Below are 26038 nucleotides of genomic sequence, written 5' to 3'. Positions count from 1 at the left end.
TTGTTCCTACTTAAGCTCTATAAGAAAAGCTTTCAATCCAAAGCTGAAGGCAGACAACAGATGAGAGTAGAATCTGAGAAAGTTAGAAGCGCTGCTCTTGGCAAATGCATTAAACTCCGAAGATCATGTCGGCATGTCCTTGTCATTGCCATTTATCTTTTTAAATAGTTTTTGGGCCGACATATTTAATTTTGGGACCAATTTATCATTTGAGTGACGTGTGCATTCAGTCTGTCTGTCTGTGCTGTGCAAACATGTACAAATCTCAGTGAAGATATTTGTTTGCAAACGTCAGTTTTGGACTGCAGGCGTGTGAAGAACAGAAATGATCACACACGTCTGTGAAATATGACCAGATAAATTCACATTTAAAGAAACAGATTAAAATGTATATATGTATATATATATATATATATATATATATATATATATATATATATATATATATATATATATATATATATATATATATATATATATATATATATGTCCAAATAGCATGTGTAAAGCTAAAGCTCAAAACCCTGTAATGAACTTATAGGTCACAAGACTGTAGGAAAAAAAATATTTTCTGTAAATTATGTGTGAATTAATTTATTTTTAGATGAGCTTGGCAGGGTTTCCCCCAGAAAACTTTTAAGCTCAGTGCTCTGGGTGAAAGGGCAGTCATCCATGTTTTTGAGTTAAAAATGTTTAAAGTTGACAGGAAATTTGAAAGTATCATTTGATAGTTATGCATTTTTGGAAGAGTTGAAGATTAACACCTAAACACCACCTATAACGTGTTGTAAAAAGCCAGTCTTTAAACAAGAAACTAATAAATTAGCAATGCTAAGCCTGGTGGGGGCACCAGCAAAGCCTGGTGGCCCGCCAGGCTTACAATACACTGAAGGAAACCCAGGTTTAAGGAATCTCTGCTGGCTCCACAGTCAGTCATTACAGAGTTAATCTCTGTGTATGTGCAGAGCAGAAGAGATGCGACTGAAGTTAAATTGAGTTAACCATTCTGCCCCCACCAGTATGAAGCTGGCAACGTTTGGAAGAGACTGAATATAATTGAAAATATACTGCTCAAAAAAATAAAGGGAACATTTCACTTTAATGTTGTGTGTGGCTCCAAATCCAGGCCTCCATTGGTTAATAAATTTGATTTCCATTGATGATTTTTGTGTGATTTTGTTGTCAGCACATTCAACTTTGTACAGAACAAAGTATCCAATGAGAATATTTCATTCATTCAGATATAGGATGTGTTATTTGAGTGTTCCCTCTATTTTTTTGAGCAATGTACTTTTCATATGCCTCTTTTAAACAACTGAAAGTCGTTAAAAGGTAAGGACGATGCCATTCTTCACTGTAAGCTCTTCCATGGTCTCCCCATATCTTTTGGATATCTGTTGTTTTCACTGGGTGAAATATTGATCTCTTTTCCATTCAACAGCAGTAGCTGGAAACCTATTGTGTCTTCTCAGCCTTAAAAGATATCACAAAAACACACGATACCGCCTATGAGCACTTGGATTAATGCACAGGGTGGCGATAGTGCCGAGAAGCAGAGGAAGTGAGACAACTTGGTCATCACACACCTGCTTACCTCTCCGGGTTCACACACTGACGATAAACATTTAACACAGCAAGCCTTCAAATACAGAGCTGAGCAAATCAGTTAACCTTTGCAGCAAAATGCGCTGCAGTCAACAAAGCACTTCATAATTCACCCAAAGGTGACTCGTGTTGACATAATAACAATGACAAATGTTGGCACCAAGGAAAGCTGCTGGGGCTGCGATAGTTTCAGTGAGCTAAAAACAATAATTTAACAGGTAGCCTCTATACAGCACATATGTGTCTTTCACTTCCCCACAACTCGGTTGAATGGTCATTTGAATATTAAAATGATATAAAACAAAAAGACACAATAGGCCTATGTTAAAGGAGGGGAGTGTTATGCATATTCTAGGCATATGCTGTTATTTCATCCCACAATCAAGCCATCGGCTACCTTCAGTTGTTTTGAAAAAGATTTTCCAGATGAAGTCTGCAGGAGACAGAAGACTCCTGAAGGACACTATTTCAAGAAGAAGTAGCATCCTTTTATTGTGCGACACCAAGACACGCGTGTGTACTGTTGGATTCGCAGGCGTTGCCATGGAGAAAGCTGTCATGTAGGTGTTTCGACCAGGTCAGCTCTAAGCCGTAGCTTGTAATGACTCGGCATCCAAACACGGAGCATTCCATGCATCACCACTCAGCAAGCAGCTGACAGCCATTCTCCCCAGCAGTTTGCCATCTTTATTTATCCATCATCAAACTTGTATCTCCATTAGTCACTGAAAGATGACACAGAGATTTCTTCATTTTCAGTCGGTTTTGCTAATCTTCCTTGATCTCTAAACTCATGCATCATTTTGCGAACCGATTTGAGGCACACAAACATCCAAAGGCAAAAAAAAAAAAAAAAAAAAAAAGATTTTGAGCAAAATAATCTTTTATTTTGGAATTTTCAAGTATGACATTTGTGATAAAAAGTTCTTTATGAACCTTGACATAAGTGATTATCTCCAAAGGTCAGTGGGAATTCAGATTTATTTTTCCTTGTACTTGGTATCTTTCTCCTCGCTGTTTGGCAAACCAGTCTGCCCAGGAAAGGGGGCAATTTTTAGAAAGAAATAGGGGTTACTGTGAACCCGCATGGCCACCAGGACGGGGACGGCTGCGTAGAGCAGATTAGCTCCCAGGACTGTCCAGAAAGCATCGTTCGGGATACGAAATGGAGTTGTGGTGCGAGAATGGAGAGACCCCCCGATGTGGGACCACTGGCACTGAAAGAAGATAAAATAAGGTAAAGAGCTGCACCTGAGGGAAATGAAACAAACAAATTTGATTCCATTCGGATCTGTTTTGTTCTCTTTGCAGACCGATGGCAGGTGAATGCACGCCTCCCTTTTTGTCATACATTTCCCAGGGGAATGTCTTGAATGTTTTTTCTCCCTAACCAGAAAGATTAACCACTGCAGCAGGGGAGGTGTTCAGACTAAACAAGCTGGCTGTTTGGAAGACAGGGAGGATGCAATCTGCAACCAGCATGTGCAAGTAAAACAAGCTTTAGTCAAGGATATCCTCTTAATTCAGATCAATACTGGGACTTCATTATAGAGAATATGCTTTAAATGATAAATATGGTTCATGTTCTGTCTACAGAAGGAGAATGTTTTGGGTGACATTGTTTCACTGGCACACCAGCAGGTCCTGTGGATATTTGACGCAGCAAAACGAATTGCCAGTACAACCCAATTGAGCGTGCGACAATTCCATCATTAAACATGCATTCAGAGCCGTTCACACTTATTGTGAACGTCCGCCATTATGGTTTTACCTGGATCATGGCGCCAGCAAAGAACGTTGTCCAGTCTGACATCCACGTACACCCAGGCTTGAGGAGGCCGTAGACAAACGCGCCCAGCAGAGGTAGCCCGTAGAAGAACAAATGCAGCATCTAGGAAAACAAATACAAACTGTTTTTTTTTTTGTTTGTTTTTTTTTGTCATATAATCTGAAGGTTGTCATAGTTATGCCCTTTCCGTTATTCCTCTCTGATGGTTCTACGTTTTTACTCTGATCTATGGCTAACGCCAAAATGTTGATTTCACTGTGTGCTAAAGTTTGCGACTCATCACTGTTGTTCCGGGCCGTTGCCAGAGATTTCACCTCTGGATAAAGAGGAAGGTGCCGAGCCAAAGAAAACAGACTCCATCAATGTCGTTCTGTGTTGTTGTTTAGTGCCAGCCAACACTTCAGCAGAGTATTAACACAGTGAATCCCTTTCCTCTCCTGGCAAACACTTCACCTACACTCTCACTGAATACAGAGCACAGCAGGCTTAAGCTCGAAATCCGGACACCGTCCGATCATTTATTTGATTTCATGTCATTTGATAGGAATATATACCAGATACAATTAAAGTGATGGTTGCATATATTATTACTTATGGACATTTCTATCTCATGTCCACTGCATGGGTTTTCCCACATAAGCCTATTATAAGTTAGACAAGAAATGGAAATAGGATGGTGTTTACTTCAAATCTTTCTATGTCAATCAGCTTCTGATAGGACAAGAAAATTGTCTAATTGTCTGCAAATCGGTGTAACATGTAATAAAGTAGCACTTACGCCACCATCATACTTTTTTGGGTCTTAAACTGCTTCACTTTGACTGGAAACACATTACATATGATGTTCTCAATACATGTTTCAACCTCTATCTCTTTTGTAAATAATCATTGGCTTATGTGTAAATAAAGCAAATACAAAACAACAATATTCAGTGTCAAAGCAACAATATTCACATAAACAGTTATGAGGATCTTTAGCAATGGAATATTGTTAATCTGACGACCAACAGATTAGTTGGTCATCTTCAGGTACCAACTAATCTGGATTTACTCAAAATTAAGGTACATGTAAGATATTAACTACTAAGAGTCTTTAAAGAGAACCTCAGTTTAAAATTTCTGAACTATCTTTGAAGTATAAAGTAAATAACTTTCAGGGTATCGACAGTAACATGCAGGCTACTGACAGATTGTAATCTTTGACATCACTTCAGCCCTATTCAGGATGTAACATTGTGTCCTCAAATTTAATTTATCAAGTATAGAGTTCAAAAACATGACAAAGAACAATCAGAAGTGAGATAAAATGACCAAATGGGAACACTGATCATCATCTTGGAAGCGATCATAAAGTCAGTGCAGCGGTATCTTTTGTTCCTTCTCCAGCTCTCCACTCTCCGAAACCCCCAGTCTGCAAACTCAGCAGAAATGACTCCTTCTGTGCAAGGGTCACTGCAGAAACTTTCTTAACCTTCAGTCAAAAACGTCTGGCGCATGAAAGCCACTTTGCCACTTTATAAAAAAAACCCAAATTACAGCAGTAAATGGTTTCTTTTCATTGCCGGCCTGAGGTCCAGATGAATTCTAATGAGTTCAGCTCAAAGCCTAAAAGCCAATCATGTATGCCCTTCAGTCTTTTGTTGAAATGTCTTTGTTATTGCAGCCACGTTAATCTATTAAATATCCTTCATCATCGGTGAATGCAGCGGCTGGCGGGTTTTGAAGAAGTTTAACAATGTGCAACAAGCCTAACTTCATTTTGTTTCTTTCATCCTTTAAATACAATTATAAATCAGGCGCTGATGATTTAGGCACGCAGATCTGCAAACACAGATAACCAAGACATAATTTCACTTGCTGAACACACACACACGCACACACACACACACACACCATTCTCCCACCCAGGGAGATGTTGATGGGAGGCTTTGGAAGGGGGGGGATTAGCTTATCAAGTCCCCGCCGTGCGGTTTGTCGGTCTGATCAATGATTGCAATTGTGCCCGAACTGCAGCTGCAGCAATGTCTTTGGATAACCTATTGACAAAACAGCGCTCGCTAAACAAAACAAACAGAACCCAAATGAGTGAGGGGTCAGAGGAAGAAAAGCAAGCCCGAAAGGGGACCAACTGCCAGTCAGAGTATAATCTGTTATCCATCTTAAGTAAATGAAAGAGCGACAATGATGCGTTGGCCTTTGGACCCTTCTTCATCTGGGCTTTAATGATGAAAAATGGCCTCGTGTTCAGGTGCCAGCTCAGCCAGCAGATGGGATCGGGGCGAGTTTCCAGCATGCTCAGAGTGATACCTATGAAAAAAGGCCTTTCATGTGGCTCGTTGTGCGAAACAGGACAGAGAAGAGACTTCAGACACTACAGCAGCAGCATGGGGAGGCTGAGAGAAAAATACCCACCATCACCTTGGGATAGCCCACGGGATCCTTCAGGTAGGGTTCGTACTGACTCAGGTACACAGAGCAGGCTTCAAGTGGGGAGTCCAGAGCCACCTGCAGGTAGACAATGTAATTACAGTGTCAATAAGAATAAGAATAAGAATAATTTTTTTTAAAAAACACCAAAAATCTGCATCTACTGGAGCGTAACTTTTAATGGATTCTTTATCTTGTCACAACAGATGTCTTGATATATGTGATTATCAACTATGTAAACTAAATTTTAGAGTAACACACTGTATGAGTAATAAAACTTCCATTTTGGTAAATCATGCAGTTATTGGTGTGAGACAAAAAAAAAAGTCAGTTTTCATGCGTTTATACACAGATATATTGACAGCAAAAAGCTTTTGCGAATAAGATGGAGTGACGTTCAGTTTTACAGTACAAATATTTATTACAAAGCATGTGCAGTCTCTCTTCTATTCTTTTAGAAAGCCCATAATATATTGATTAAAATATAATTTCACATATTGACACTTTTTCACTTTAAAGCTAGGGTATGTGACTTTTATCAAATAAAACATGAGTTTAAAACATTTGTTAAAACTGTCACTGTGTCGTGGCAATATAGAATGAGGCAGATCATCAGTGAAAAAATTGAGCTCCTCTGCCATCTCCCAGTGCTCCCAGTGCTAACTACAGAAATACACAGTTCGGTCAGAAACAACGAATCAGAACCAGGAAGAGGGTTTTGGGCATAGTTAATCATCTTCCCCTTTGCTCTCTGCTATGCTACAGTTGGTTCCCATCAGCAGAGCCTGACAAGAATGCTAATGCTAGTTAGCATGGGCACCGATGATACCACATTTAAGTTTTCTTGGAACGGTAAGTTGTTTCTGCGCTGTTTGCACATTGAGCGAGCGTGATTGACAGCACTAAAACCTTCCTCCTGGCTCTGATTGGTTGTTTTTGACCAGGAGCTATGTTTTTTTTTTTTATTATTATTTCAAATAGCAATAGTAGCACTAGGAGGAGGTGGAGGAGGTAGATTTTTTTTTTTTTGTTCATTTGTGTAAGTAGTTACATTGTCTCTCTGTAAATGCTAACCCAATTTGAAAACTGTCTGACTTCCAAAATTCTTCCTTGAACTCTGGTAATAGCAGTAAGTAAGTGTGACGTACTCACCAAGCCTCTGAGGACGGTGAAAGCCATGGCAGCCAACAGGAGCACCACCAGGATCAGGTCCAAGGGACGCCAGATTAGCTTCATGGTCTGAACGTGTTGGGCCTATGAGCAGGCGTGAAACAAGGGCAGAGCACAGAGCGGCTTAGCCCTGGTTGATGTTTGGTCATACTTTCAACTTTACATGCAACATTTTACCACTCAAGCGTAAAAGTTTACTCTTTAAATCTGAAGCTGAATTGGATCCAGTGACATGACAACGGACCAGAACATTCCAGTAAATGCACGCTTGTGCTTTGGATTTATTTCAGACAGGCTGTTCATGCAAGAAGTTCATCAAATGTTTCATAGATGAAAGTGAGGATGCAACAAAAAGCATCTCACCGCAGCTATTGCTGACAAAACACGAGCTTTTACAGAGTAATGTGTTCAAAGTTATTTTTTACAGTCGGAATGCAGTTTTGTTGATATCCTTTGGTTAATAGAGTAAAAAAGCTGGTTGATCATTGGCATTAACCAGCAATTAAAACTATTAAACTTCTACTTCCAAAGATAAATAAAAAAAATAAGATTAGACATTAATACTTGAACACTTGTTTTGGGTAAAAGTGAATATTTAAAAGGGCGTCTTCACTTATTAACGACACTGCTAACATCTCGCACCAACTCAACTCTCAGTTTTCAGATTCAAGTCAAGTCAATGCGATGTGAATTCACGCCATCACGTTGCCACTGTGTATAAAATACAGCAACTGACTTATCATACTGCGGGCATGAGTCCCCATCACAGAGAAAGGACGGCAAAGTTTATCAGGCTGATCAAACAGCATAAACACTGTATCTATAAAGCTCTTCAGAATCACATCGAAGGTCAAATCACTAATGCATCAGACTCACATTGTATCCACCGATAAGTGGCCTGTCCTTGGGCCGAGTGAACAGGGTGACGGCTCCCAGCACGGGCATCAAAAGAAAGAGAAAATTGAGCCAGAAGGCTGGACGAACCTCCGACCCGTATTTACCTGCCAGAAGCACACATCTATCAGCTTGTACTTAGCATTTCAAAGGCTGCAAACATATCCACGTAGCCCAATTATTGAACTTCCTGATAAAGATAAAAATAAAAAAATCAAAAAAATCTCTCAAACATGCGGCGCGCAGTCTGCCTTGGATTGCACAACAGACCGCAGAGCACATTGCCAGCAGAGGAGTTTGATCTTGTGACACTTGTGCATATGCGGTTAGAAATGCCAAGAACAGATGCTTCAAGCTGGTTTCGTGCTTTGTTCTGCGGGATGCGGCGGCGGCGGCGGCAGGCTTGCCCGTGCTTTGTTTTGCCGCCTGAACTGTGACGCTGATGGTACATGGCGGGGCAGATGTTTGCTTGATTAAAGCTGGGGCTGGTGGGAGACAGGATAGAATATTAGCCTCACCTGCCACTATCCCGGTAATAAACACACTCATGTTAGCGCACAAGGAGCCGGCCCAGAACAGGCCCAGGGTACGATAGGCTCTCCTGTGGAAGAAACAAACAAACAAAAAAAAACAAAAAAAGATGCATGCTTTTTAATGATCTTCAATTATATTTACAGAAACAATTTAAAAGACTGAAGGCGGCGCTTTGCTAAACTGAATTCAACATGTGGCTTGAATGTATTACAAGGCCTCATTTTACAATTTAAGGCTATATAATCAGTTTTCAGATCCAGTTACGGTAATTATCTACAATAAATCAAACTGTGTAGAACTTGCAGATAATAACAAAGATTTTCGATAAAGTTTTCAGACAAGCTCGATAAAGCTAGCTCACCATTTGTTGTCTCTTTTGGCAACAAGCAGCCATTTATGTATACACTGGCCTAGAAAAGCATTGCTTCCTCTTTTTCAAATGTTTTTGTCATGTCACACTGGCAAACATCAGCTAATTTTATTAAGATTTTATGATTTCACAGTAAGCAGAGCATTATTGTGAAGTGAAAGGAATAGAAGGTATTATTTTTAACTTTTTTCTTTAATCTGATATCCTTAAACAAAATCCTGCACAGCAAATTAGTTTCAGGAGACCATAATGGACCAAAACCATAAGAACAAAACTGAACTCTGGGGAATACAGCCAAGATTTTGTTTGGCAGAAAACTGTCACTGTACAACCCCAAGAACACATAGTGAAACACGTGGATGGCAGCATTATGACATGAGGATACTTTTCTTTGGCATGGATGGGAAAAGCGGTCAGAGTTTATGGAAAAATACATGTAATTCTGAAAGAAAACCTTAGACAGGCTCCAAAAGACTGGAGTGAATGTCGCCGTTCCTGTAGAACAACAACCCCATAAACATACAGACAGAGCCGTGGATATATTTAAAAATCAATGTCAACAGATGATTTCCATCATATCCAACTGAGCTTGAGGTATTTTGGAAAAAAAGAATGGGTAAATATTTCCGCTTCTAGATGTGCAAGGCTTGTAGAAACACTCTACAACTCTAAAAGGCATACAAATAACTGACTCAGAGGGTCTGAATATAATGTCCACTGCACTTGTTAGATTTTGATTTCAACAAATATGTCAGAAACCTTGCATCATTTCCCTCTCACTTTACAAATGTGCACCACTCTGTGTTGGTCCGTCACATAAAATTCCAACTGAAAAAACAGAAGTTCGTGATTGTAACCTGGTAAAACATGAAAAAAAAGTGTGTGATTGCTTTAGCAAGACGGTGTTTTGTTGTGAGGACAGGCAAAGATAAAGTGGACACAACTTGACTTGAGCTGCATTCACGAGCGCCCACCTGTCTGTTATCCTGCTGATCATCATCAGGTAGAGGATAAAGTGTGCTATTCCGTCCCAGTAACACATCATGATGGCATATGAAGTCCCCAGATATGGCTCACCCTAAAACATTAATGAATATCATGGCTTAAAAATCCTTGTAAATAAATACCTAACATGGATTTCTGCTCTTTTTTTTAATGAAATTATTTCTGGTATTGGTGTTGTTTTATGCGATTATTAATAGTAATAAAATTCAACTTACTGTCTTCTGGTAGAAATCCATAAAGCCAGAAATTATGCCGTCATATTCCAAGGCACTGGTCAGGTCAATGACACATGTAAAACAAAACTCTGCAAAAACTGCATTGGAAAAAGAATATTAGTTAAAGTTCCAATTCTGTTGGGGGGAAAAAAATAATGACAATTATTCTTTAAAAAAAAAAATATTATTCATGTTTACCACTGGGAATCAGAAAAAAACTATTCAGACCATCAAACTTTATCCAGCTTTTCTGTGAGCTGCTTTTGAGCTCTGAAATGTTTGCCTTCAACCAGCAAGCCATTGATTTATAGAAGAGTGTGGGGAGGTAAATTAAGTCTTGAGTGGAATGGTAGGCTGGGGGCATGTTTTAATCACAGTGAGAAGCCTAGCCTCAGGTTTAACACCCAGCAGAGCTGAAAGGCCTTGTCCTGCAGCCAGAATCTAATAGAGGAGGCAACATTAAACTGTGTTACAATTCAGCTAAAGCCCTCACACCATAATCTCTGAAAAGGTAATCATTTTAAGTGCTATTTTGTATCACCTGCTTTTTTTTTTTCTTTCTTTCTTCGCATGTAAAAAATAAAAATGTAAAAAATAGTTCATATTCTGTGAACGCCGCATGTTACGAAGCAGCTCTGGGATGCCACGTTGGGCTATTATGACACATTGAAGACGCGTGCCGACTGAGATGTTGACAGCCACAATAATGTGGGCTGGACCGAGTGTATTAAATATCAGAAGTAAACAGCATGATGTCCCCCTCGGTCCCCCTGGTTTTAATTATAAATGGCTGCTGCAGCCACTCTATTCTGCGTCCCTGCAGGACCAGAAAGTAGGAAAAACGTACCAAGAGAAACATCAGATATGTGTAGCTCTTTTATCAGCGTTCTCGCTTTTATCACTTCAAATTCATTGACATTTGTAGCTGTATCTTCAATATTTTCAAACCCTTTTGCTGAATGTGGAATCAGTTTGTGTTATATACGTGTTTAGAAACAGCTTCTCACTTTCCACATGCACGGTCATATGGGGACAAAATCTTAACACAATGGCTAAAGATTCCCAGTCTGTGGAGGAGGGGGAGGGGGGGATTGAACCAGTCATGCCATAGAAAAGTCTGATTAGACTTTGCTCTGATCCTGATCAGTATAAGCAGCTTTGAACATATCAAGCAAGATCATATTGGGTAAAATTCTTGTTTTTCACTCTGATATAGTGAGCAGTGGGTGAAGCTTCTGGAAATCCTTGAGTTCAGCTCGGTACCGAAGTGTGGAGGGTATTTAAGGCGTTCAAATCCGGAGAATTTCGAAACCCTATGTATGTGCGCAAGTGGGTTGAGAAGTGCACATGGTTGCGTTGATTACCAAAGAATAAGAAGTCTTTAGGTGGGTTGCCACGAGTGATGAGGTAGTAGAAGAGAAACACAATTACCAGCACAGCGACACCGGTCTCCAGGATCACATAAGGCCTGTGGAAACAAACACGTGACTGGAAGTACAGCGATTCCACCATCACAGCACAATTTCTCTTCCTCGTTCTTTTTGACTGAACAGTTTCTTCCGGGGGGGAATTGTGCTAAATTACCGACTCGCAGGAAGCCAGATTGCACAACGTACATGCTGAGATTTGAGAGAAATACCTGGTTGTTTGGTTTTCTTTTCACGATTATCTTATTTTGCTTTGTCATGCAGTAGAATGATAGTCAAAACATCAAGCACATTTACATTTCAGCTTAAGGTACATATAGCTTTACACCCAAATATTTTTTTTTTTAGCTTTATAACTTTTTAAAAGAAGAGAGCAAGGAAGAAGATCCATAATGCTAATAAAAAGCTTTTTTTTTTTTTTTGCACATGCAGCAGTTTCAGAGCTTTAAAATGCCTGTGCCGTGTTTCTTATAAATATTTATGCTCAGACGAAATATTCCCTATCTATTGTTTCAAAACTACATCATGTTAATTAGTCACATCGATCTGAAAACGTATCGCCTCTGCAACGCGGTTGCCTAATGTTGCGCTAAACCAGAATTACAAGTTTGACTGTAATCATAAAGGAGCCATTTAAAAAAAAAAGAAAAAAAAAAGCTTTAATCAATCATAAGCATCAAGGAGAGGAAACACTGAGGTAAGGCTATATGTAAGTTCAACACGGCTCTCAGTGTTTACTGGTCAAACGTGCCACTGGAAAAGATTAATGTGGCCGAGATATCTCCAGGCAAGCAGAACAACAACCACAGGGAAACTCTCCACGTCTGCTCACAGAAGGAAAACAAATGGCTCCCGCGTGGAAGGCGGGCCTCCCCGACTCGACTCGACTGTACGGGAAGATTTATGCACACTATATTGTTTGTTTGCAGAGTGTAAGAGCACAAGGCATATGGCCTGTCAAGAGCAATTCATCAAATTCTTCTGTGCAGTCTGAATTGACTGTCATCACACACACACACTTGAAAAAAATAATAAGGAAAAAAAAAAACAGAACCAGCTGAAATATTCACCTAAGAGGTGCATAAGAGTCCTCGGAGATAAGAGATGCATTGGGAAAAACACAGAGGAGTGGACACCAACTAGGGCTTTGTTTATGTAGAGTTAAGGTTTGCAGTGAGCAACCGTGAAAATCTGCGAATGCTATGCAGCTTTTATCCAATGAATTGACAGGAACATGTGACCAGTAAGTGAGAGAATTATTCCTTGCAGCTGAAAGAAGTAATTATGTTCAAGATGATATCAGAATGTCTCCACAGGTTCAGCTTGCTGTTTTCTATTGTGACATTTTTTGCTTTCCTACCCCCCTGAGAAAGTCAGATTTCTTTTTATTTTGGAAGGGCAATTAAAATAGTCTAAAGAAAGCAGTAATTATATGATGTATTGCTTAGTTGCAGCTGATAAAAGGCAACTGTGAGCTTGCAGAGTCCTCTACTGGCGGTAAAGTTCATATTATCACACGGCAGAGGAAGGATTACAATATTTTATGCTGTTCTCCAAGAAAAATATTTTAACTTACTGCATATTATCAGCTGTTTAAATCATTAATAAATACAAGTATTGTGAGTACATTTTTAAAAAAATAATTTAAACTTCCCACTTTGTGTTACAATAAATTATTGATATGCAAAACTCTTTGATTAACTGTGTATTGAAGCAAAAACAAACAAAAAAAAGAAAAGAAAAAAGATCACTAAACATATTATTACTTACTCTTGAAACTCAGGGGTGGTGTTCATTGCATAAAGAACACCAAGGGCAGAAAACGAAAATAAAAACACTAAAGTCTCCATTTCTTCAAGTGGCTATCGGTCCCCTCCCTGCAGAATGCGGAGAAAAGTTGAACATAAAGGCTGATTATATTACGCCTGTTGAACCAATATCAAATCATTGATCTGTTTCTAGAAACTAATATTCATCAAGTGTGCTATATTTGAAAAAAAAAAAGATATCTAAATAATTTATCATGTATTAAGGTAAAAAAAAAAAAAGATTTACAACAGAAACAGCGCAGACTCTTACCTTCTGGCTACCCTTTTGGTGGATTAATCGAACTACAGCTGGACGGAGGCGCACAAGGATTTTTCTTTGGAAAAGAACGAAGTGGGCAACAAAGAGACCCTTGAGTCAAACTTATGCAATCTGAGTGTGAGCAGATTTACCTAAGACGTATTAGAGGATTTTAAGTTACACTCATTCCTGTGTTGTGCTGCAATTAGTGCTGTGTTTGAAATAAAAAAAAAAAAATTAGTTTGAGTTAATGCTCCCAAAGGAATTTACAGACTCCCTCTACAGTTCTACCTTATATAGTAAACATAGTGCTTCCTCCTTAGCAGCTTTGCTCTTGTTGTTCCATAAGTGAGCTTTTTATTGTGTTCAAATACCTGCTGGAATGCGTTATGTGTTTTCCTGTGACATGAGTTTATTGGGTTTCCTCTCTCCCTCTGAATGTGTGCTGCTCTATCTGGCACCATCTGTTTTATTTGTCTGTTTCCCCAGAAGAACCGCAAACGGAGATAAAAAAAAAAAACAGAATGCATCAAAAACACTGACGACGTAACCACATTAAAAACAACAAAAATTTTAAAGTACTAAAATGTAATCAAGTATTAAGCTAAGAAATGATAAAGTAATCTCTGACCTCTAAGGGACCAAGACTGACCAGTAAACAGTCAAAGTAGAACAGGATCTTGTAAGTCCTGCAAAATAAGCAATCGGGCAATGAACCTGGCTTGTTCGTCCAGCGCAGGTGATTTATTGGATTCAGATGTGGGTTATCTGTTGACCAAATCAGCATTTTGTTGTGCTCCTCCAACCAATCTTGGACCGTGTTTTCTTACTTTGAGGCGGGGTGCAGTATCCTGCTGAAAGAGGCCACGGACATTAGAGAATACCATTTGCATGTAAAGGTGTAAAGATTCTGCAGCAATCCTTAGGTTGGAGACATAAATGGCATGTTCTGGTTTTTCCCAGCATCAAATTTCCCAAAGCATTATCCTCATTCTCCCACCTTTCCACTTTTGATGGACAATGACCACTGCAGACCATGGATACCAAACAAGAGATTTAGCTTCGAGGACGTTCTGAAGGGAAATGCAAAATGATGCCCTTACTAAAATCTGCCCAATCATTCTGTCCGACCCACTGAAACGGAACCGTGTTTGGGGTAATTATGCCCTTTCTGCTCAGGATATTTAAAGCAAGAAACTCGCTCACAGTGACTCACAATAACTAAAAGTTGAATACCAAAAAAAAAAAAAAAAAAAAAAGAAGCAATAGTAATGTTTGCCTTCATGCGCCCTTGTTTTGCACTTTGTGAATGCGATGTATTTACAGAAACTCTCCAGCAGGGTGTGCCAAATGCTAAAAAAAAAATCCACATTGTTTTATCTGCACTTCTTATGCAAACAAACACACTGGTTAGCATATTATGTTTGTCGAAAAAATGTGTGCTATTTGTGGACAGATGCATGTTTTATCCTCTCTTTTGTTTAAGTCAGACGTGTATAACATACGTAGACGAATTACCAAACCACTGCGAAAATGGATTTATTCTGCTTTTACTTTCTCTTTCATTAAACGTAGCCTTGTTGACAGTTGACACTTGAAAAATGATGAAGTATCAGAGAGTATAAGAACAACCTTGTGAGCGTCTTTCATCGTGGAAACACCACCCTCCGCTTTCACAATCACTCTCCTTTGTTGGGAAAAGGGGAGACTGATATACCAGGAAAGAGGTGGCAGCGTATGTTTGCGGGAAGCCTTTGGAGCTCTTCCAGCTCTGTTGGTCAATATCACAAAATGGACTGATGAATGCCAAAATCAGACAATGAGCTTAAGATAAGAGAATTTTTTACTGCATTTAATATCAGAGATGACATGTGCTTTTATATATAATTACTTCTGCGGGGAACTTGATTGTTTATGTTGGCTAAAATAAATGGGAAGCAGTAAAACAATGAGGCACAACAGAAGATGAACTATTCAACAATAGATGGATTGGTCACTTCTTTTTATGCTAAACCCCAATAATATTGTAACCCCTTGCCTTGGATGATTTCTTTTTTTTTTTTAAGAAAGAAAACTCAACTATCATCTAGATATTAAATGAGCACGTTAAACTTTTGTTTTAATATTTGAGCTATAGCTGACAAGTTATGTGTGTGTGTGTGTGTGCTGAGGGGCTTCAATTGATGATAAACTTGTATAAAATAGTGATGTAGCAGTCTATCTTACTGAGGCTAACCAAATTTTAAATTACTCTTTAGATTAATTTTGGAAATAAGATTTTTTTTTATTCCTAAAGTTTACTTTAAGTTTATTGTGTCTGTAGTTTTGTTGCACTTTTACTTTAATTAGTTATTTATTGCATTTTACTGCAGTCATAAACTTCAACACCAATTATACATCTTGTTATTTCAGCTTTTTATATCTATTTAATTGCCCTCTGAAGAGTACAGAGCACAAAGGAGGTTTGTGCATTTACTTTATGTAAAGTAAATGTTCGGAAAGGATTGGTCTAGCCTTAAAGATAAGCTCGCAGTTAAACCTGTCTAAAATGGGTCATTACAGGCAACAGGAAGCTGAAACCTAATAATACACACATGAACGTACCTCTTTTAGAGTTTCTTAATGTGATTTATTATAACTATCAATTAAGTGTTGCCGTGCAACTTAAAGAGATTTGAACATCATTAATCAGTAACTGTGTGTGCTGGTATACGTTTGAAACTCATTATGAACATCATTATAACTATATTTATGACTATGGTATTATAATTTAATGTGCTGCATATGGTCATTGTTAAGTGTTAGGCTTGTTGTAAAGCAAATAATTTAGGCAGGTATGGTCCATTAATTGCTGCTGTGAACTATTTCTGGCCTGGCTGTTTGGTGCTCTCGATCAACAAGCGGCTCTGCGCGTGACGACAGCGGCGGAAATATTTTCTCTCTATTCAAAATGGCACCGTCTCAATCAGGAAGTAAGGAAAACAACTAGGAAGACTAACTTGGATAAATATCCCGGTTTGAGCTACTTTGACCCGAGTGCTCGTTCAGAATCAGGCCATTGTCTTCGTGGATAAGACTAACTGCAAATAGCCCACTCACGGTAAGTCTCAGTCGAAGATATTTTTCAAAGACCAGCGACACATCGGCTTTAAAACGAGACGCATTCTAGGCAGCCTCTCCTAGGTGCGCACGTTTTTAACAACGGGTCACCCAGGGATTTAAGTAGTTTGTTTTAGTTCAGCGTTATTACGTTATATGGTGTTGGTCGACTTTGGCTAAGGTTCAGTCTATGAAAGTTTTGTATCAAATAAGCAAAACTGTGTATCTTATACATTTTTTATACAAGAGTATGCTTATAATAATACTATTACCCTATGTTATTACCCGATTTTAGCAACATAAATCAGCAGGCCTTGGGCACTGTCAAAAACACAAACTAAAGTTACGTTTAATCGCTTAACCTATTTTACTACAATTCTGCAAGAAAGTTAAGTATTTGTCACAGTTTTGCAGTACACAAAATGTTTAAAAAACCTTGTACATTTGAGCGCGGCTCCAACGATGTTACAAAACAAACATACCCAAAGTCTGAAAAAGGCTACGAGCGATGCTAACCTAGCTATCTCTATTATTTATCTAAAAAGTATTGCTTATTGCGGCAAACTGATATAGGATAATACCCCGCTTTGACCTCTTCGACTGTTGTTCAAGAAAACAATTTGTTTAACCAGTGGATGTTTTTAAGTCCCTTTGGTTGTTTTTGAACAGCTTGTTAATGTATCGTTAACCGTCCGGCAAGCTAACAGTAGTAGCAGTGTAACACTACGTAGAGCTCTGGCTGCTCTCCTTTGTGCTTTGTACTCTTCAGGGGACCTTTAAAATGTATTTGGTGGGAATTATATCTCGGTTTCCCCAGATATTTTAAGAAAGAAAAAAAAAACTTAAAAGTTTGCAGTAGTATATTTGGACTTCAAGCGCAAAAAACGTACTTTAGTGGCATTTAAATAGACAGAGTCAACAGCTTCAGGTGAAAACTCTTCTCGCTCTCAGAAAGCCATGCTGAGTTGGTTGAAAGTTGAGATCATTCTTTCTCGAAACCTGATAAATTAAGTTACAATGCCCGTAATATGTATAATTTACACTTTATTGATTTTCGACAAAAAACAGCGGTGTTATGAAATAAAGAATAGTGCACATTGATCAGTTGTAAGCTTGTACCAATCAGTCTTGGACTGAATACAATCAACAAGGTGTAGTAGAATATTATAAACATAATTACAACTACTAATGTCTTAAGTTTAGCGATTAAAGTGCTTTTGTTTTGAACCCTCTCGCTACTCCTCTTGTTGCTGCACGTTGCTAGTCAGCTGGCTGAAAGAGTCATGCACTCGTGGTTCAATTTTCGAAGATTCACCTTTTTGCAGATTTTTCTATGGAACATAACAGAATTTTGTGTGGATTTTTTTTTAAATAGAGCATATCTAATACATTTGAAAGAAAATACAGCTTGGAAAGGCTGAGCTACCTGGGTGCTAGGCAACTTGACACAGTATTGGCTGACATTTACAGAGCAGCCAATCCAGGCAGGAGCAGCAACCAAATGTTGGCACTGATTGGCTGTACCCCTAAGAGCAGAGATAATGAAAAGTTTAGATAATAAGTTATGCAGTAGTGTCAAGATGGTTTCCACTATTTATTAATGTGTACTAAGATATATTCGTGTTCTTAGAAGAGTCTCAAGTATTCACAGATTTTAAGTGTTTGTGTACATCCGTGATCCTTAAGTCTTGTGAATATCAGGGGTTCACAATTGTGAAAAACATTGACAGTCAGGACTTGTTAGTGCTATTCATTCCACCTAAGCTACATGGGGAAAGCAATCAAAGAGGATAATGGAAACTTAAAAAAATAATATACAATTGGATTTGAGCATTTTGGGATTTTTTTCAATAATGAATCAAAACAACTCAACTACTTAGAGACAGAAAGGGCAGACCGAGGTGGAGCCATTAAGCTAACATTATTTTAAACTACAGTCTGTAAGCCACAAGAAGGATGATTTTATTAAAATTTTAAATTTAATGAAATCAATTATTAAATTGAATCCCTTTTTGGATTAATAAAGTATTTTTCAGTTTGAGTTTGAATTTTAATTAAATTTGAAATAATGGAAAATAATTATAGTAAAAAAATAATATATACATATATGGTACTGCATTAATCCATATACTTCTGTTGTAGAAGCTATTGCTGCATTTTTGATTTTTCTTAAAGAAGCAAATATTTTATTTTTATTTTCTGTAGTTTCCTTAGCTTTCTTCTCAAGATTGTAATTCCATCAGAATTTCTTAGTAGTCTGTAGGGCTGTTGTAAACGAATATTTTAGTAATCGAGTAATCTATCGATTATTCTTACGATTAATCGAGTAATCGGATAAAAAAAATTATAAAATGAAATATTGGTAAATCTGGCATAATACCGGTGTTACTATCAGATATCAATATCAGTCCAATTTTTCATATTTGAGCATCCCTAACAGTTGCTTTTTTGTAGTTTAGAAAACTAACCTGTAACAATAATAGCTCACTTTCTAAGTTAACCAGAAGAAAAGTTATAGAAAAATCTGAAATTATATTGAATTTAATAACAAAGAGGCAGGCTCACAAATATGCTTATAAAAAATGTCTACAATCCAGCTTTTAGTTTATGTATTCATCTTCAGTGAGTTTAATAGATTAATTAAACTCACCTTGCCACCTAACCTGTCACGCTTTGGGTTTGAAAATACGGGAAATGCCGCCTGGAGTGGGAGGAGAGGGCGAATGAACGAACATGGGGTGGAGGGGAGGAAATAGACCAGCGGACTGACGAACCGTTAGACCGGGGGACGAACACGGGGGGAAGCAATACGGGATATTTACGACACCTTCACTGGTCACACTCAGAAACTCATCTACCAGCCATGTACGATGCGCTCCGCCACCCGTTTCTTCAGACCGGGATATGAAATTTATTGTGCGGTTCGTCGGTAAAGCTACATTTACACGGTAAGCATCAGCTACTCAGCCGCCCGCCCTGTTCAGGCTATCCGCTCACCTCAGCGCTCTTCCCGCCGTTCGCTTTCAACCAGCAGCCCCGGAGGAGAAATGCTGCCGTACTCCAGGCATTCCCCAGTCATTTTAAGGATGCTTATTGGTTCCCCAAAAACGATAAAAAGTCGGGCATTATCATCAATCAATAAAATCCCCACGGGCCAATCTTGAAGATTGGACTTTATGCCGCTGAGACTTAGCTTTTGTCAACAACTCAGAGGCGGAAGTGAGAGCTCCGCGCAACGCAAATGAAGTCCCGGCCGGAACACGGTGCGCTAACTAATAAAACATAAATTAACGAAGCTTCGAGGCAGGTAAATTTTCCTCGAGGAATTTTAGTAATCGAGGTACTCGAATCATTCGAGGAATCGTTTCAGCCCTAGTAGTCTGTCCATTGTATCACTCTTAATAAAAGAAGCGTGTATTTTTTTACACATTTTATTTTATCGGTACGTACTTTTGCTGCAAAAGACAGGCACTGAACCCCAAAACATTGTCCTAATGTGTTAAGAACACAATAAGACATCAGAAGATGGTTAGAGAGGAGAGCGGTTTACTAAGAATGAAATGGAAATGGCTCACCCAAAGCTGTCCCCTCTAGGACTTTTTTCTTTCCTGCAATTTTCACTCTTTGGTTTCCACTGTGTCTGTTGCCTGCAGCAAAGGCTAGCCAAGCCTCTTGCAAGCCTTGACACAGCAGGTTGCCATGGTGGCTGGCTATTTTTCTAATTATGTCATTCCCCCTTGCTGTGAAATGAATAACACGCAAGGTTCCTCTCTCGGTTTTACGCACGTTTGTTACCCCCCTTTCAACAGTCAGTGGCATTTCTCTGATTTGTTGTGAAATCTGTCTTGCAGGCAGCCAGGTCTGGCTCCTCCTCTCCAGCCCAGACTTTTAATATGACAGACAGGGAAACCATTCATTTATTTATTTATTTTTACAAGTATACTACTATTAGCTTATTATATGTTTTTATAACAAGAGATTCAGCAACGGAATCTCATAAAATTGCATGTTTCTTGCTGACAAGCAGCGCCTAAATTATTGCATTCATATGTGAAGCTGCTGCAGTTGTATGAGCAACCAGATAGGAACTCATAGCATCCTTTTCCTCCTCCAGGCCAGTGTTCTGCTATGCAGCTTTAATGAAAGTTATCTGGAGCCACGCTAAAATGTGATGGGCCCTTCCTGCCTCTGCTTCTCCTCTCCACCAAGTTTCATTAAATTTGGCTCGGTTAGTGTTGTGTAATTCTAGCGACAGGCTGATAAATGGGTAGCGAAACATATTTTTTTATCTTCTGATCTTCTTAACAGAGGAATATTAGTACAGCCAACCTCTTTGTGTTGCGTGCTAACGTGTAGGCTTCTGCTGCATGGCTAATTTTCCAGTGAAACAGTCTATGACTGTTTGCCCTGCAGCGATGTTAAGGATCATGAAACACAATATGTGTTGTGTGCTGTTTATTTCCTTCAGGGACTTTAGGAGTGATATACAGTGAACGTGGAGGCATTTAGCAAAGCAGGAACAGTCAGATTGAAAGCTTATTCGGCTTCTTGCCGGTATAGATGTTGACAGAGCAATGCTCAAGATGTGTTTGACAAATCTTGAATACATTTATCACAAAAAAATACTTTTCCTGTCTTTTTTGGGGGGGGGGGTGGCGGCGGGGGGGTTAGCTTATGGATTTGGTGAACAAACAGTTCATGCCCTTTGCTGTTAGCGGCTAAGCCTCTGTTCTCCTTCCCCCCATGTCTCTGCTTGCTCTTTTTTCTTCTCCCCTCTTCAACTGATGCCAGTAATAAATCTTATTTATAGCCCGTTAGTTGATTAGAGTGAGGCTGAAAAATCTGAAGTGGAGGAAGTGGATTGTTCCTCAGTAATATCTTTGATTTAGACCCTGATTCCTAGGAATTTAACCTTCAATAGGTACAGTTTTTTAATTAGAAGAGATGAGTGGAACAGCTGAACAATGGCGAACATATAATTGTGAAGTACTTACTTTTAATGACTGTCTTCATGTCCCATATTCTGTCTCTTATACATAGACATGAAAGGTGTGTACATGAATATTGTGAAATACTCGGTCACACTCTGGTGTGCCTCGCGTTTAAGTCGCGTTCCAGTTCGGCGACTTAAATGTGTCAGATTTGTTACAGGAAAGTCAAACAGGAGTTTCAAAATAGAGCTCATCCTGGAAGGAAATATGAGAGAATTATTAGTGTTTATGAATAGATGAAGGATCGCAGAGTTTGCTATTGTTTCCTTTATCAGATGAGTTTTATAGCCAAGTGCGTGCAATGAACTGGAAAGGATAGAGGCTTACTTGAACACTTGAACCCATGTTAAATAGGTCACAAGAGGTCACAAGATCCGATGTCTCGTATACCCAGTGCTCAACAACACAATGTTTTATAAAAAGGGACTGAGCCATGCTTGAATAAAAAAATGTTTTGAAATTCTTTCTGTCTTCAAAATACTGACTAATCATGGCTCAGCGGAAGGTTCTCATAGATTTTATTCTACATACACAGTGTCCAGAATGAATCTTATAAGTCATTTTTTTATTGCGTTGTCTGAAAGAAACACAGCTAAACAGGGAAGCTTTTAGCGAGTAATACTTACAATTGGATTTAAGAAGCCACTCATATTAATGAAGAAGTGGCTTCTTCATTAGCCTTGTCCAGCAGAGAGAGACAAGAAAGAAAAGACCCAAATTTATCATAAAATGTGAAGTTGGAGGAGCAACAATGCATCACTTTATGCCGATCACTTTGGCGCCTCGTCGGGGATCTTATTAGGAGGGCGTAAAACCATAAAAATGGTTTCTAGCTTTGAAATATGAGCTTCTTGATATGAAAGTGTCCAAATAAAACTATAGCTAAAACTGTCATTTTAGTAAGTTGTCACTGTCTTTGTGTGTCAGCGTAAACATGATCTCATAACCTTATTATATCCAAAGATCTGCGAGTTAGTTATCATTGTGAGTCAGCATGCTGCATATTATAGGTAACAAACTCTTGAGTCACTTTGCAATCCTTTTTTTGTACATGTGAAGGTGGAACATTGCACCACTGAAAATACAGGTTTGTCTGTCCTGATGCTCTGCCAATCTATTTTCATATTGCCTGTGTCGTCGACTTGCTTCATCCTGTCTAACATGTGTTTCCAAAGTTGGCAGTCAGTTTATTTATGTCGACCCGTCTTCTGCGGTTCGGTACTCAAAACATTTTCCACTTGGATTGAAGATTTTCTCTTTTTTTCTTGCGAGATAGCAAGGGATTACTCTTTGTTTTGGTAAATCTTTTAGATAAAGCTCAAAGTAGAATTACTGGGAAGATTTGGCATAACTGAATCAAATAGCGGATGTTAATTCAAAACTGCGCTGGAAAAGAATAGAGGAGAATCAGTAGGGAGGATTATTGTAGTGACTCTAATGATACATTGATTTTAATCTTGATGTTTGATCAATTGACATATTAGCTTTTCATGATTTTTGTCTTAATATTGATGTCATATCCAAATTCTACTCTGTTTTATTACTTATGCATTTAAAATAATACAGTACAGTCTATGTACTGTGCATGAGGTCATACCAAGTTTACTGAGATTAATATTTTGCTGACGTTTAGTTTGTTCCCTGTGTTTACACAAAGCTTGAATTATTTTAAGTAAGTATTTTCTGTGGAGATAAAAATGTGAGCTGCTGATGTCAGTGTAGAATTTGCTGCTAAAAAAAAGAGTTTTACTTTAACAAAAAAAAAAAAAAAAAAAAATATATATATATATATATATATATATATATATTTTTTTTTTTTGGTAAACCAGTTAATCTTTACAGTAAAGTTAACTTTAATTTAAAAATGCAGATGTGAATTGAAACAGTGAAGAGTCAGAAATGAAACACCAGAATTTTACAATTGAAGAATATAAATTACATTAAATCTGTCAAATTAAAATCACTGTTTAGTGACAGATCTGCCAAAATGTTCCTAAAAATAGAGAAGTGGATACACTCTTGTCAAGAGGCAGGCCAGCTTTAATTGGTCAGTATTTTATAGTTTTTAAACACAAACTGTAGGATGCCGGTTTGTGCGTCCAGACGAGAGAAAACCTCCAATCAGCTTAGTGAGCGAGGAGTTCGACCAGCAGTTGGTCCAAAAGCGAGTAATTCTGATGTCATCAACTGGACAGATCTCTGTTCCTTAGAGGCACGATGCGAGGCGGATCAAATCTTTAAACACGATGACTGTGGTTCATCTGAAATGTCTCCACCAAACTCTTAAGGCATTGAAAACAAAGCAACTACTTCTTCAGGCGACTCCATTTCAGTGCATTAGAATATGCAGCATTTTTTTAAATATATATATAAACAGTGACGATATCTAAACTAAAAAAAAAAAGACATGTAAAAACACAAATGGACCAAAGAGAAAAAAAAAATCAGTCTTCAAAGTCCTTCACGTTTCCGAAGCTGTACAGTTTATCACAGTCTCTTTCTAAGGTCGATGGATGCAAATATTGTTTAAAAAAATGAAAGGTCCTATTATGCTAGTTTAAGCATAATTCTTTATAAAGTCATTTCATAGTTAAACCTCCATTACATTCTACTATAAATGCAAATAAAGTGGCTAGCAGCTGGATGAATGAAAACAGTGATGGCTTGATACTTTTACACAGCCTTTTCGTTCCTGCCTGCCTCACTGTTCAACATACCTTTTGTTGATTAAAAAAAAAAAAAAAAAGACAGCTACACTACATGCTGTAATTTACATTTTTTTTGTTGCTTTTATTCTGCAATTGTGAGGAGCACAACTATTTTCCCGTCTGACTGCGCCGTCTGTGTTAAAAAGTGTGAACGCCATCTGATTTAATCCGCCAGCTCCGAGCCCAGGAGACGCTATGAACTGAGCTGAACTTTGCTAAGCACGGTGCCACAGATAGACTGAGACGGGTTCCCTGCCGCTGAGCACGTGGCCCGATGTTCTCACGCCTGCCAGAGAAGTGAGGTCAGTTAGAGTGGAGCACAGCACTGTCTGGGTTTCAGTATAAATAGACGGCATTTTACTGAATTTCACTCACCCTTGTATCTAAAAACAAAGACCGATGCGATTTTTCTGCGCGCTAATTCAGCGGTCCCCGTCGTTTCTGCTTTCACACTGCTGCGCCCTCGGAATGGAAGAAATGTGGTGGAAATATTAGAATGAAAAAAAAAATAATAAAGAAATACTGCAGCAAACCGTCACAGGAAAGTAGAAGACATGGCACACAATATCAGTGAGATAATATGTGGTGTGTGATGAAAAAGTGAGATGAAGGTGTGGGAGTGTGACATAAACGGAGAAGGAGATGGTCCATGTGAGAATCGAAAGGGCCGGTATGAGTAGATTAGACCAACGGGTGGGAAGTATCCGAAAGCAAGCCCTGCCACAAGAAAGAGAAATATTTGGTTTGTTCTTGTGACCTATTAAAATGCTCTTTTAACTGTTGAAGTGCCCCTTTAATGTCTAACACGCAACATCCTCCGTATTTAACATTCTACCTCGTTGCAGCTTGAATTTTAAAATCAACTTTTATCCAGCCTTTTTGCATTTAAATAGCACCTGTACGAGCTCGCCCGTAGTTGCGTAAAACATCGAGCTGAAACCTAAGCAGGAAAGCAAAAAAGCCACATAAAGCTAGCATCTGTTTTTGTCCCTTAGTTCTGAGAAAATTAGATGATAGAGGAAACTGGAGCATAGAAGCAGCTGAAGTGGATTGGTTATTCTTTGATCTGTTCAGCCTTTGATCTATTTCTGGTTGGTGATTGTGGTGGAACTTGAAGTAGGGGTATTATCTCTGAAATCAGTGTCATCAAGCCGCTGCAGAGCTGTTTTTCATCCTTTGCTCTTTTTGCTCCTCAACAACTTTCCTGGTTGTCAGAACCTGCAGTGCACTTACCTTTCTTGCTGTAAGGTACATTTTTGTTGTTTGTTAGAAATGTGGTAAAAATATTTGTGTACCGTCAACTATTCCATGTTTTTGCCACATTATAATCACAAACCAAATTAAATTTATTAAGAGTTTATATAAAAGACCAGGTCAGTGTAATGCATATAGAGTGGAGTGAAAGAAAAATTATGCATGGTTTTGACATGTTGTCATGGTAACTTAGGCTGTTTGTTTTTAGGAACATGTAACATGTGTCCCTCCAGTATTTCCCTGCATTAAGTTCCATCAATTCATCCCACTGCATGATTCTGCCACTACTGTACCATACCATTGTGCATGTTAGCTAAAAACTTAGAAACACTGATTTAACACACCAGGTAATTGGTGGTAATTGGTGTGTAGATTAACTTTGAGTTTTGAAGGGAATTCTGTGTTTGATTTTAGTAGGGGACTTTTGGGTAAAGAGAGCTGAATGGAATTGCAGGTCAGGCTTTTTAGGTTTTTATTCATAAA

General features: G+C 38.6%; 2 protein-coding genes across 5 annotated transcripts in view; one reads left to right on the top strand and one right to left on the bottom strand.

The window, feature by feature from the left end:
* Nucleotides 1-26038, top strand: part of sbno2b (strawberry notch homolog 2b) — a 182898-nt gene that overhangs the window by 24064 nt on the left and 132796 nt on the right. For 2 of the 3 annotated variants that reach the window (XM_014970276.2, XM_014970277.2), the window contains exon 1: nucleotides 16431-16603. The exons of the other annotated variant lie outside the window; for it this stretch is intronic. The gene's annotated coding sequence lies outside the window, so the exon portion shown is untranslated. Of the gene's footprint in view, nucleotides 1-16430; nucleotides 16604-26038 lie in introns of those variants that run through there. 3 annotated transcript variants of the gene reach the window in all.
* On the bottom strand, nucleotides 2471-15280 carry tm6sf2b (transmembrane 6 superfamily member 2b). Of its 2 annotated transcripts, XM_088004880.1 has the most exons (10): nucleotides 13207-15280; nucleotides 11374-11477; nucleotides 10010-10107; nucleotides 9764-9867; nucleotides 8404-8486; nucleotides 7868-7992; nucleotides 6974-7075; nucleotides 5807-5899; nucleotides 3377-3496; nucleotides 2471-2822 (listed from the first exon to the last, which is right to left on the bottom strand). In XM_088004880.1, the coding sequence occupies exons 1-10, from the start codon at nucleotides 13284-13286 to the stop codon at nucleotides 2586-2588; spliced, it is 1146 nt and encodes a 381-aa protein (XP_087861006.1). In that variant the 5' UTR covers nucleotides 13287-15280; the 3' UTR covers nucleotides 2471-2585. The 2 variants fall into 2 exon arrangements, with proteins under 2 accessions (XP_087861006.1, XP_087861005.1); XM_088004879.1 differs by lacking the exon at nucleotides 13207-15280 and having other exon boundaries at nucleotides 11441-12763.

This window comes from Poecilia mexicana, unplaced genomic scaffold (assembly GCF_051168715.1).
Source record: "Poecilia mexicana isolate PSO_F unplaced genomic scaffold, ASM5116871v1 scaffold_4, whole genome shotgun sequence".
Classification (NCBI taxonomy): Eukaryota; Metazoa; Chordata; class Actinopteri; order Cyprinodontiformes; family Poeciliidae; genus Poecilia; species Poecilia mexicana.
The sequence above is the reverse complement of the archived record's forward strand: the minus strand, read 5'-3'. Positions and strand labels throughout refer to the sequence as shown.

Bases quoted from the DNA above. Each gene is read 5' to 3' on its own strand.
- tm6sf2b (XM_088004879.1), bottom strand. From the start codon at position 11,696: ATGACAAAGCAAAATAAGATAATCGTGAAAAGAAAACCAAACAACCAG. The intron at 8,487-9,763 runs GTGGGCGCTCGT...TTTCTTCCACAG, and splicing joins ATCAGCAGGATAACAGACAG to GAGAGCCTATCGTACCCTGG. The intron at 3,497-5,806 runs GTGGGTATTTTT...TTGTTTTCCTAG, and splicing joins TGGGCTATCCCAAGGTGATG to ATGCTGCATTTGTTCTTCTA.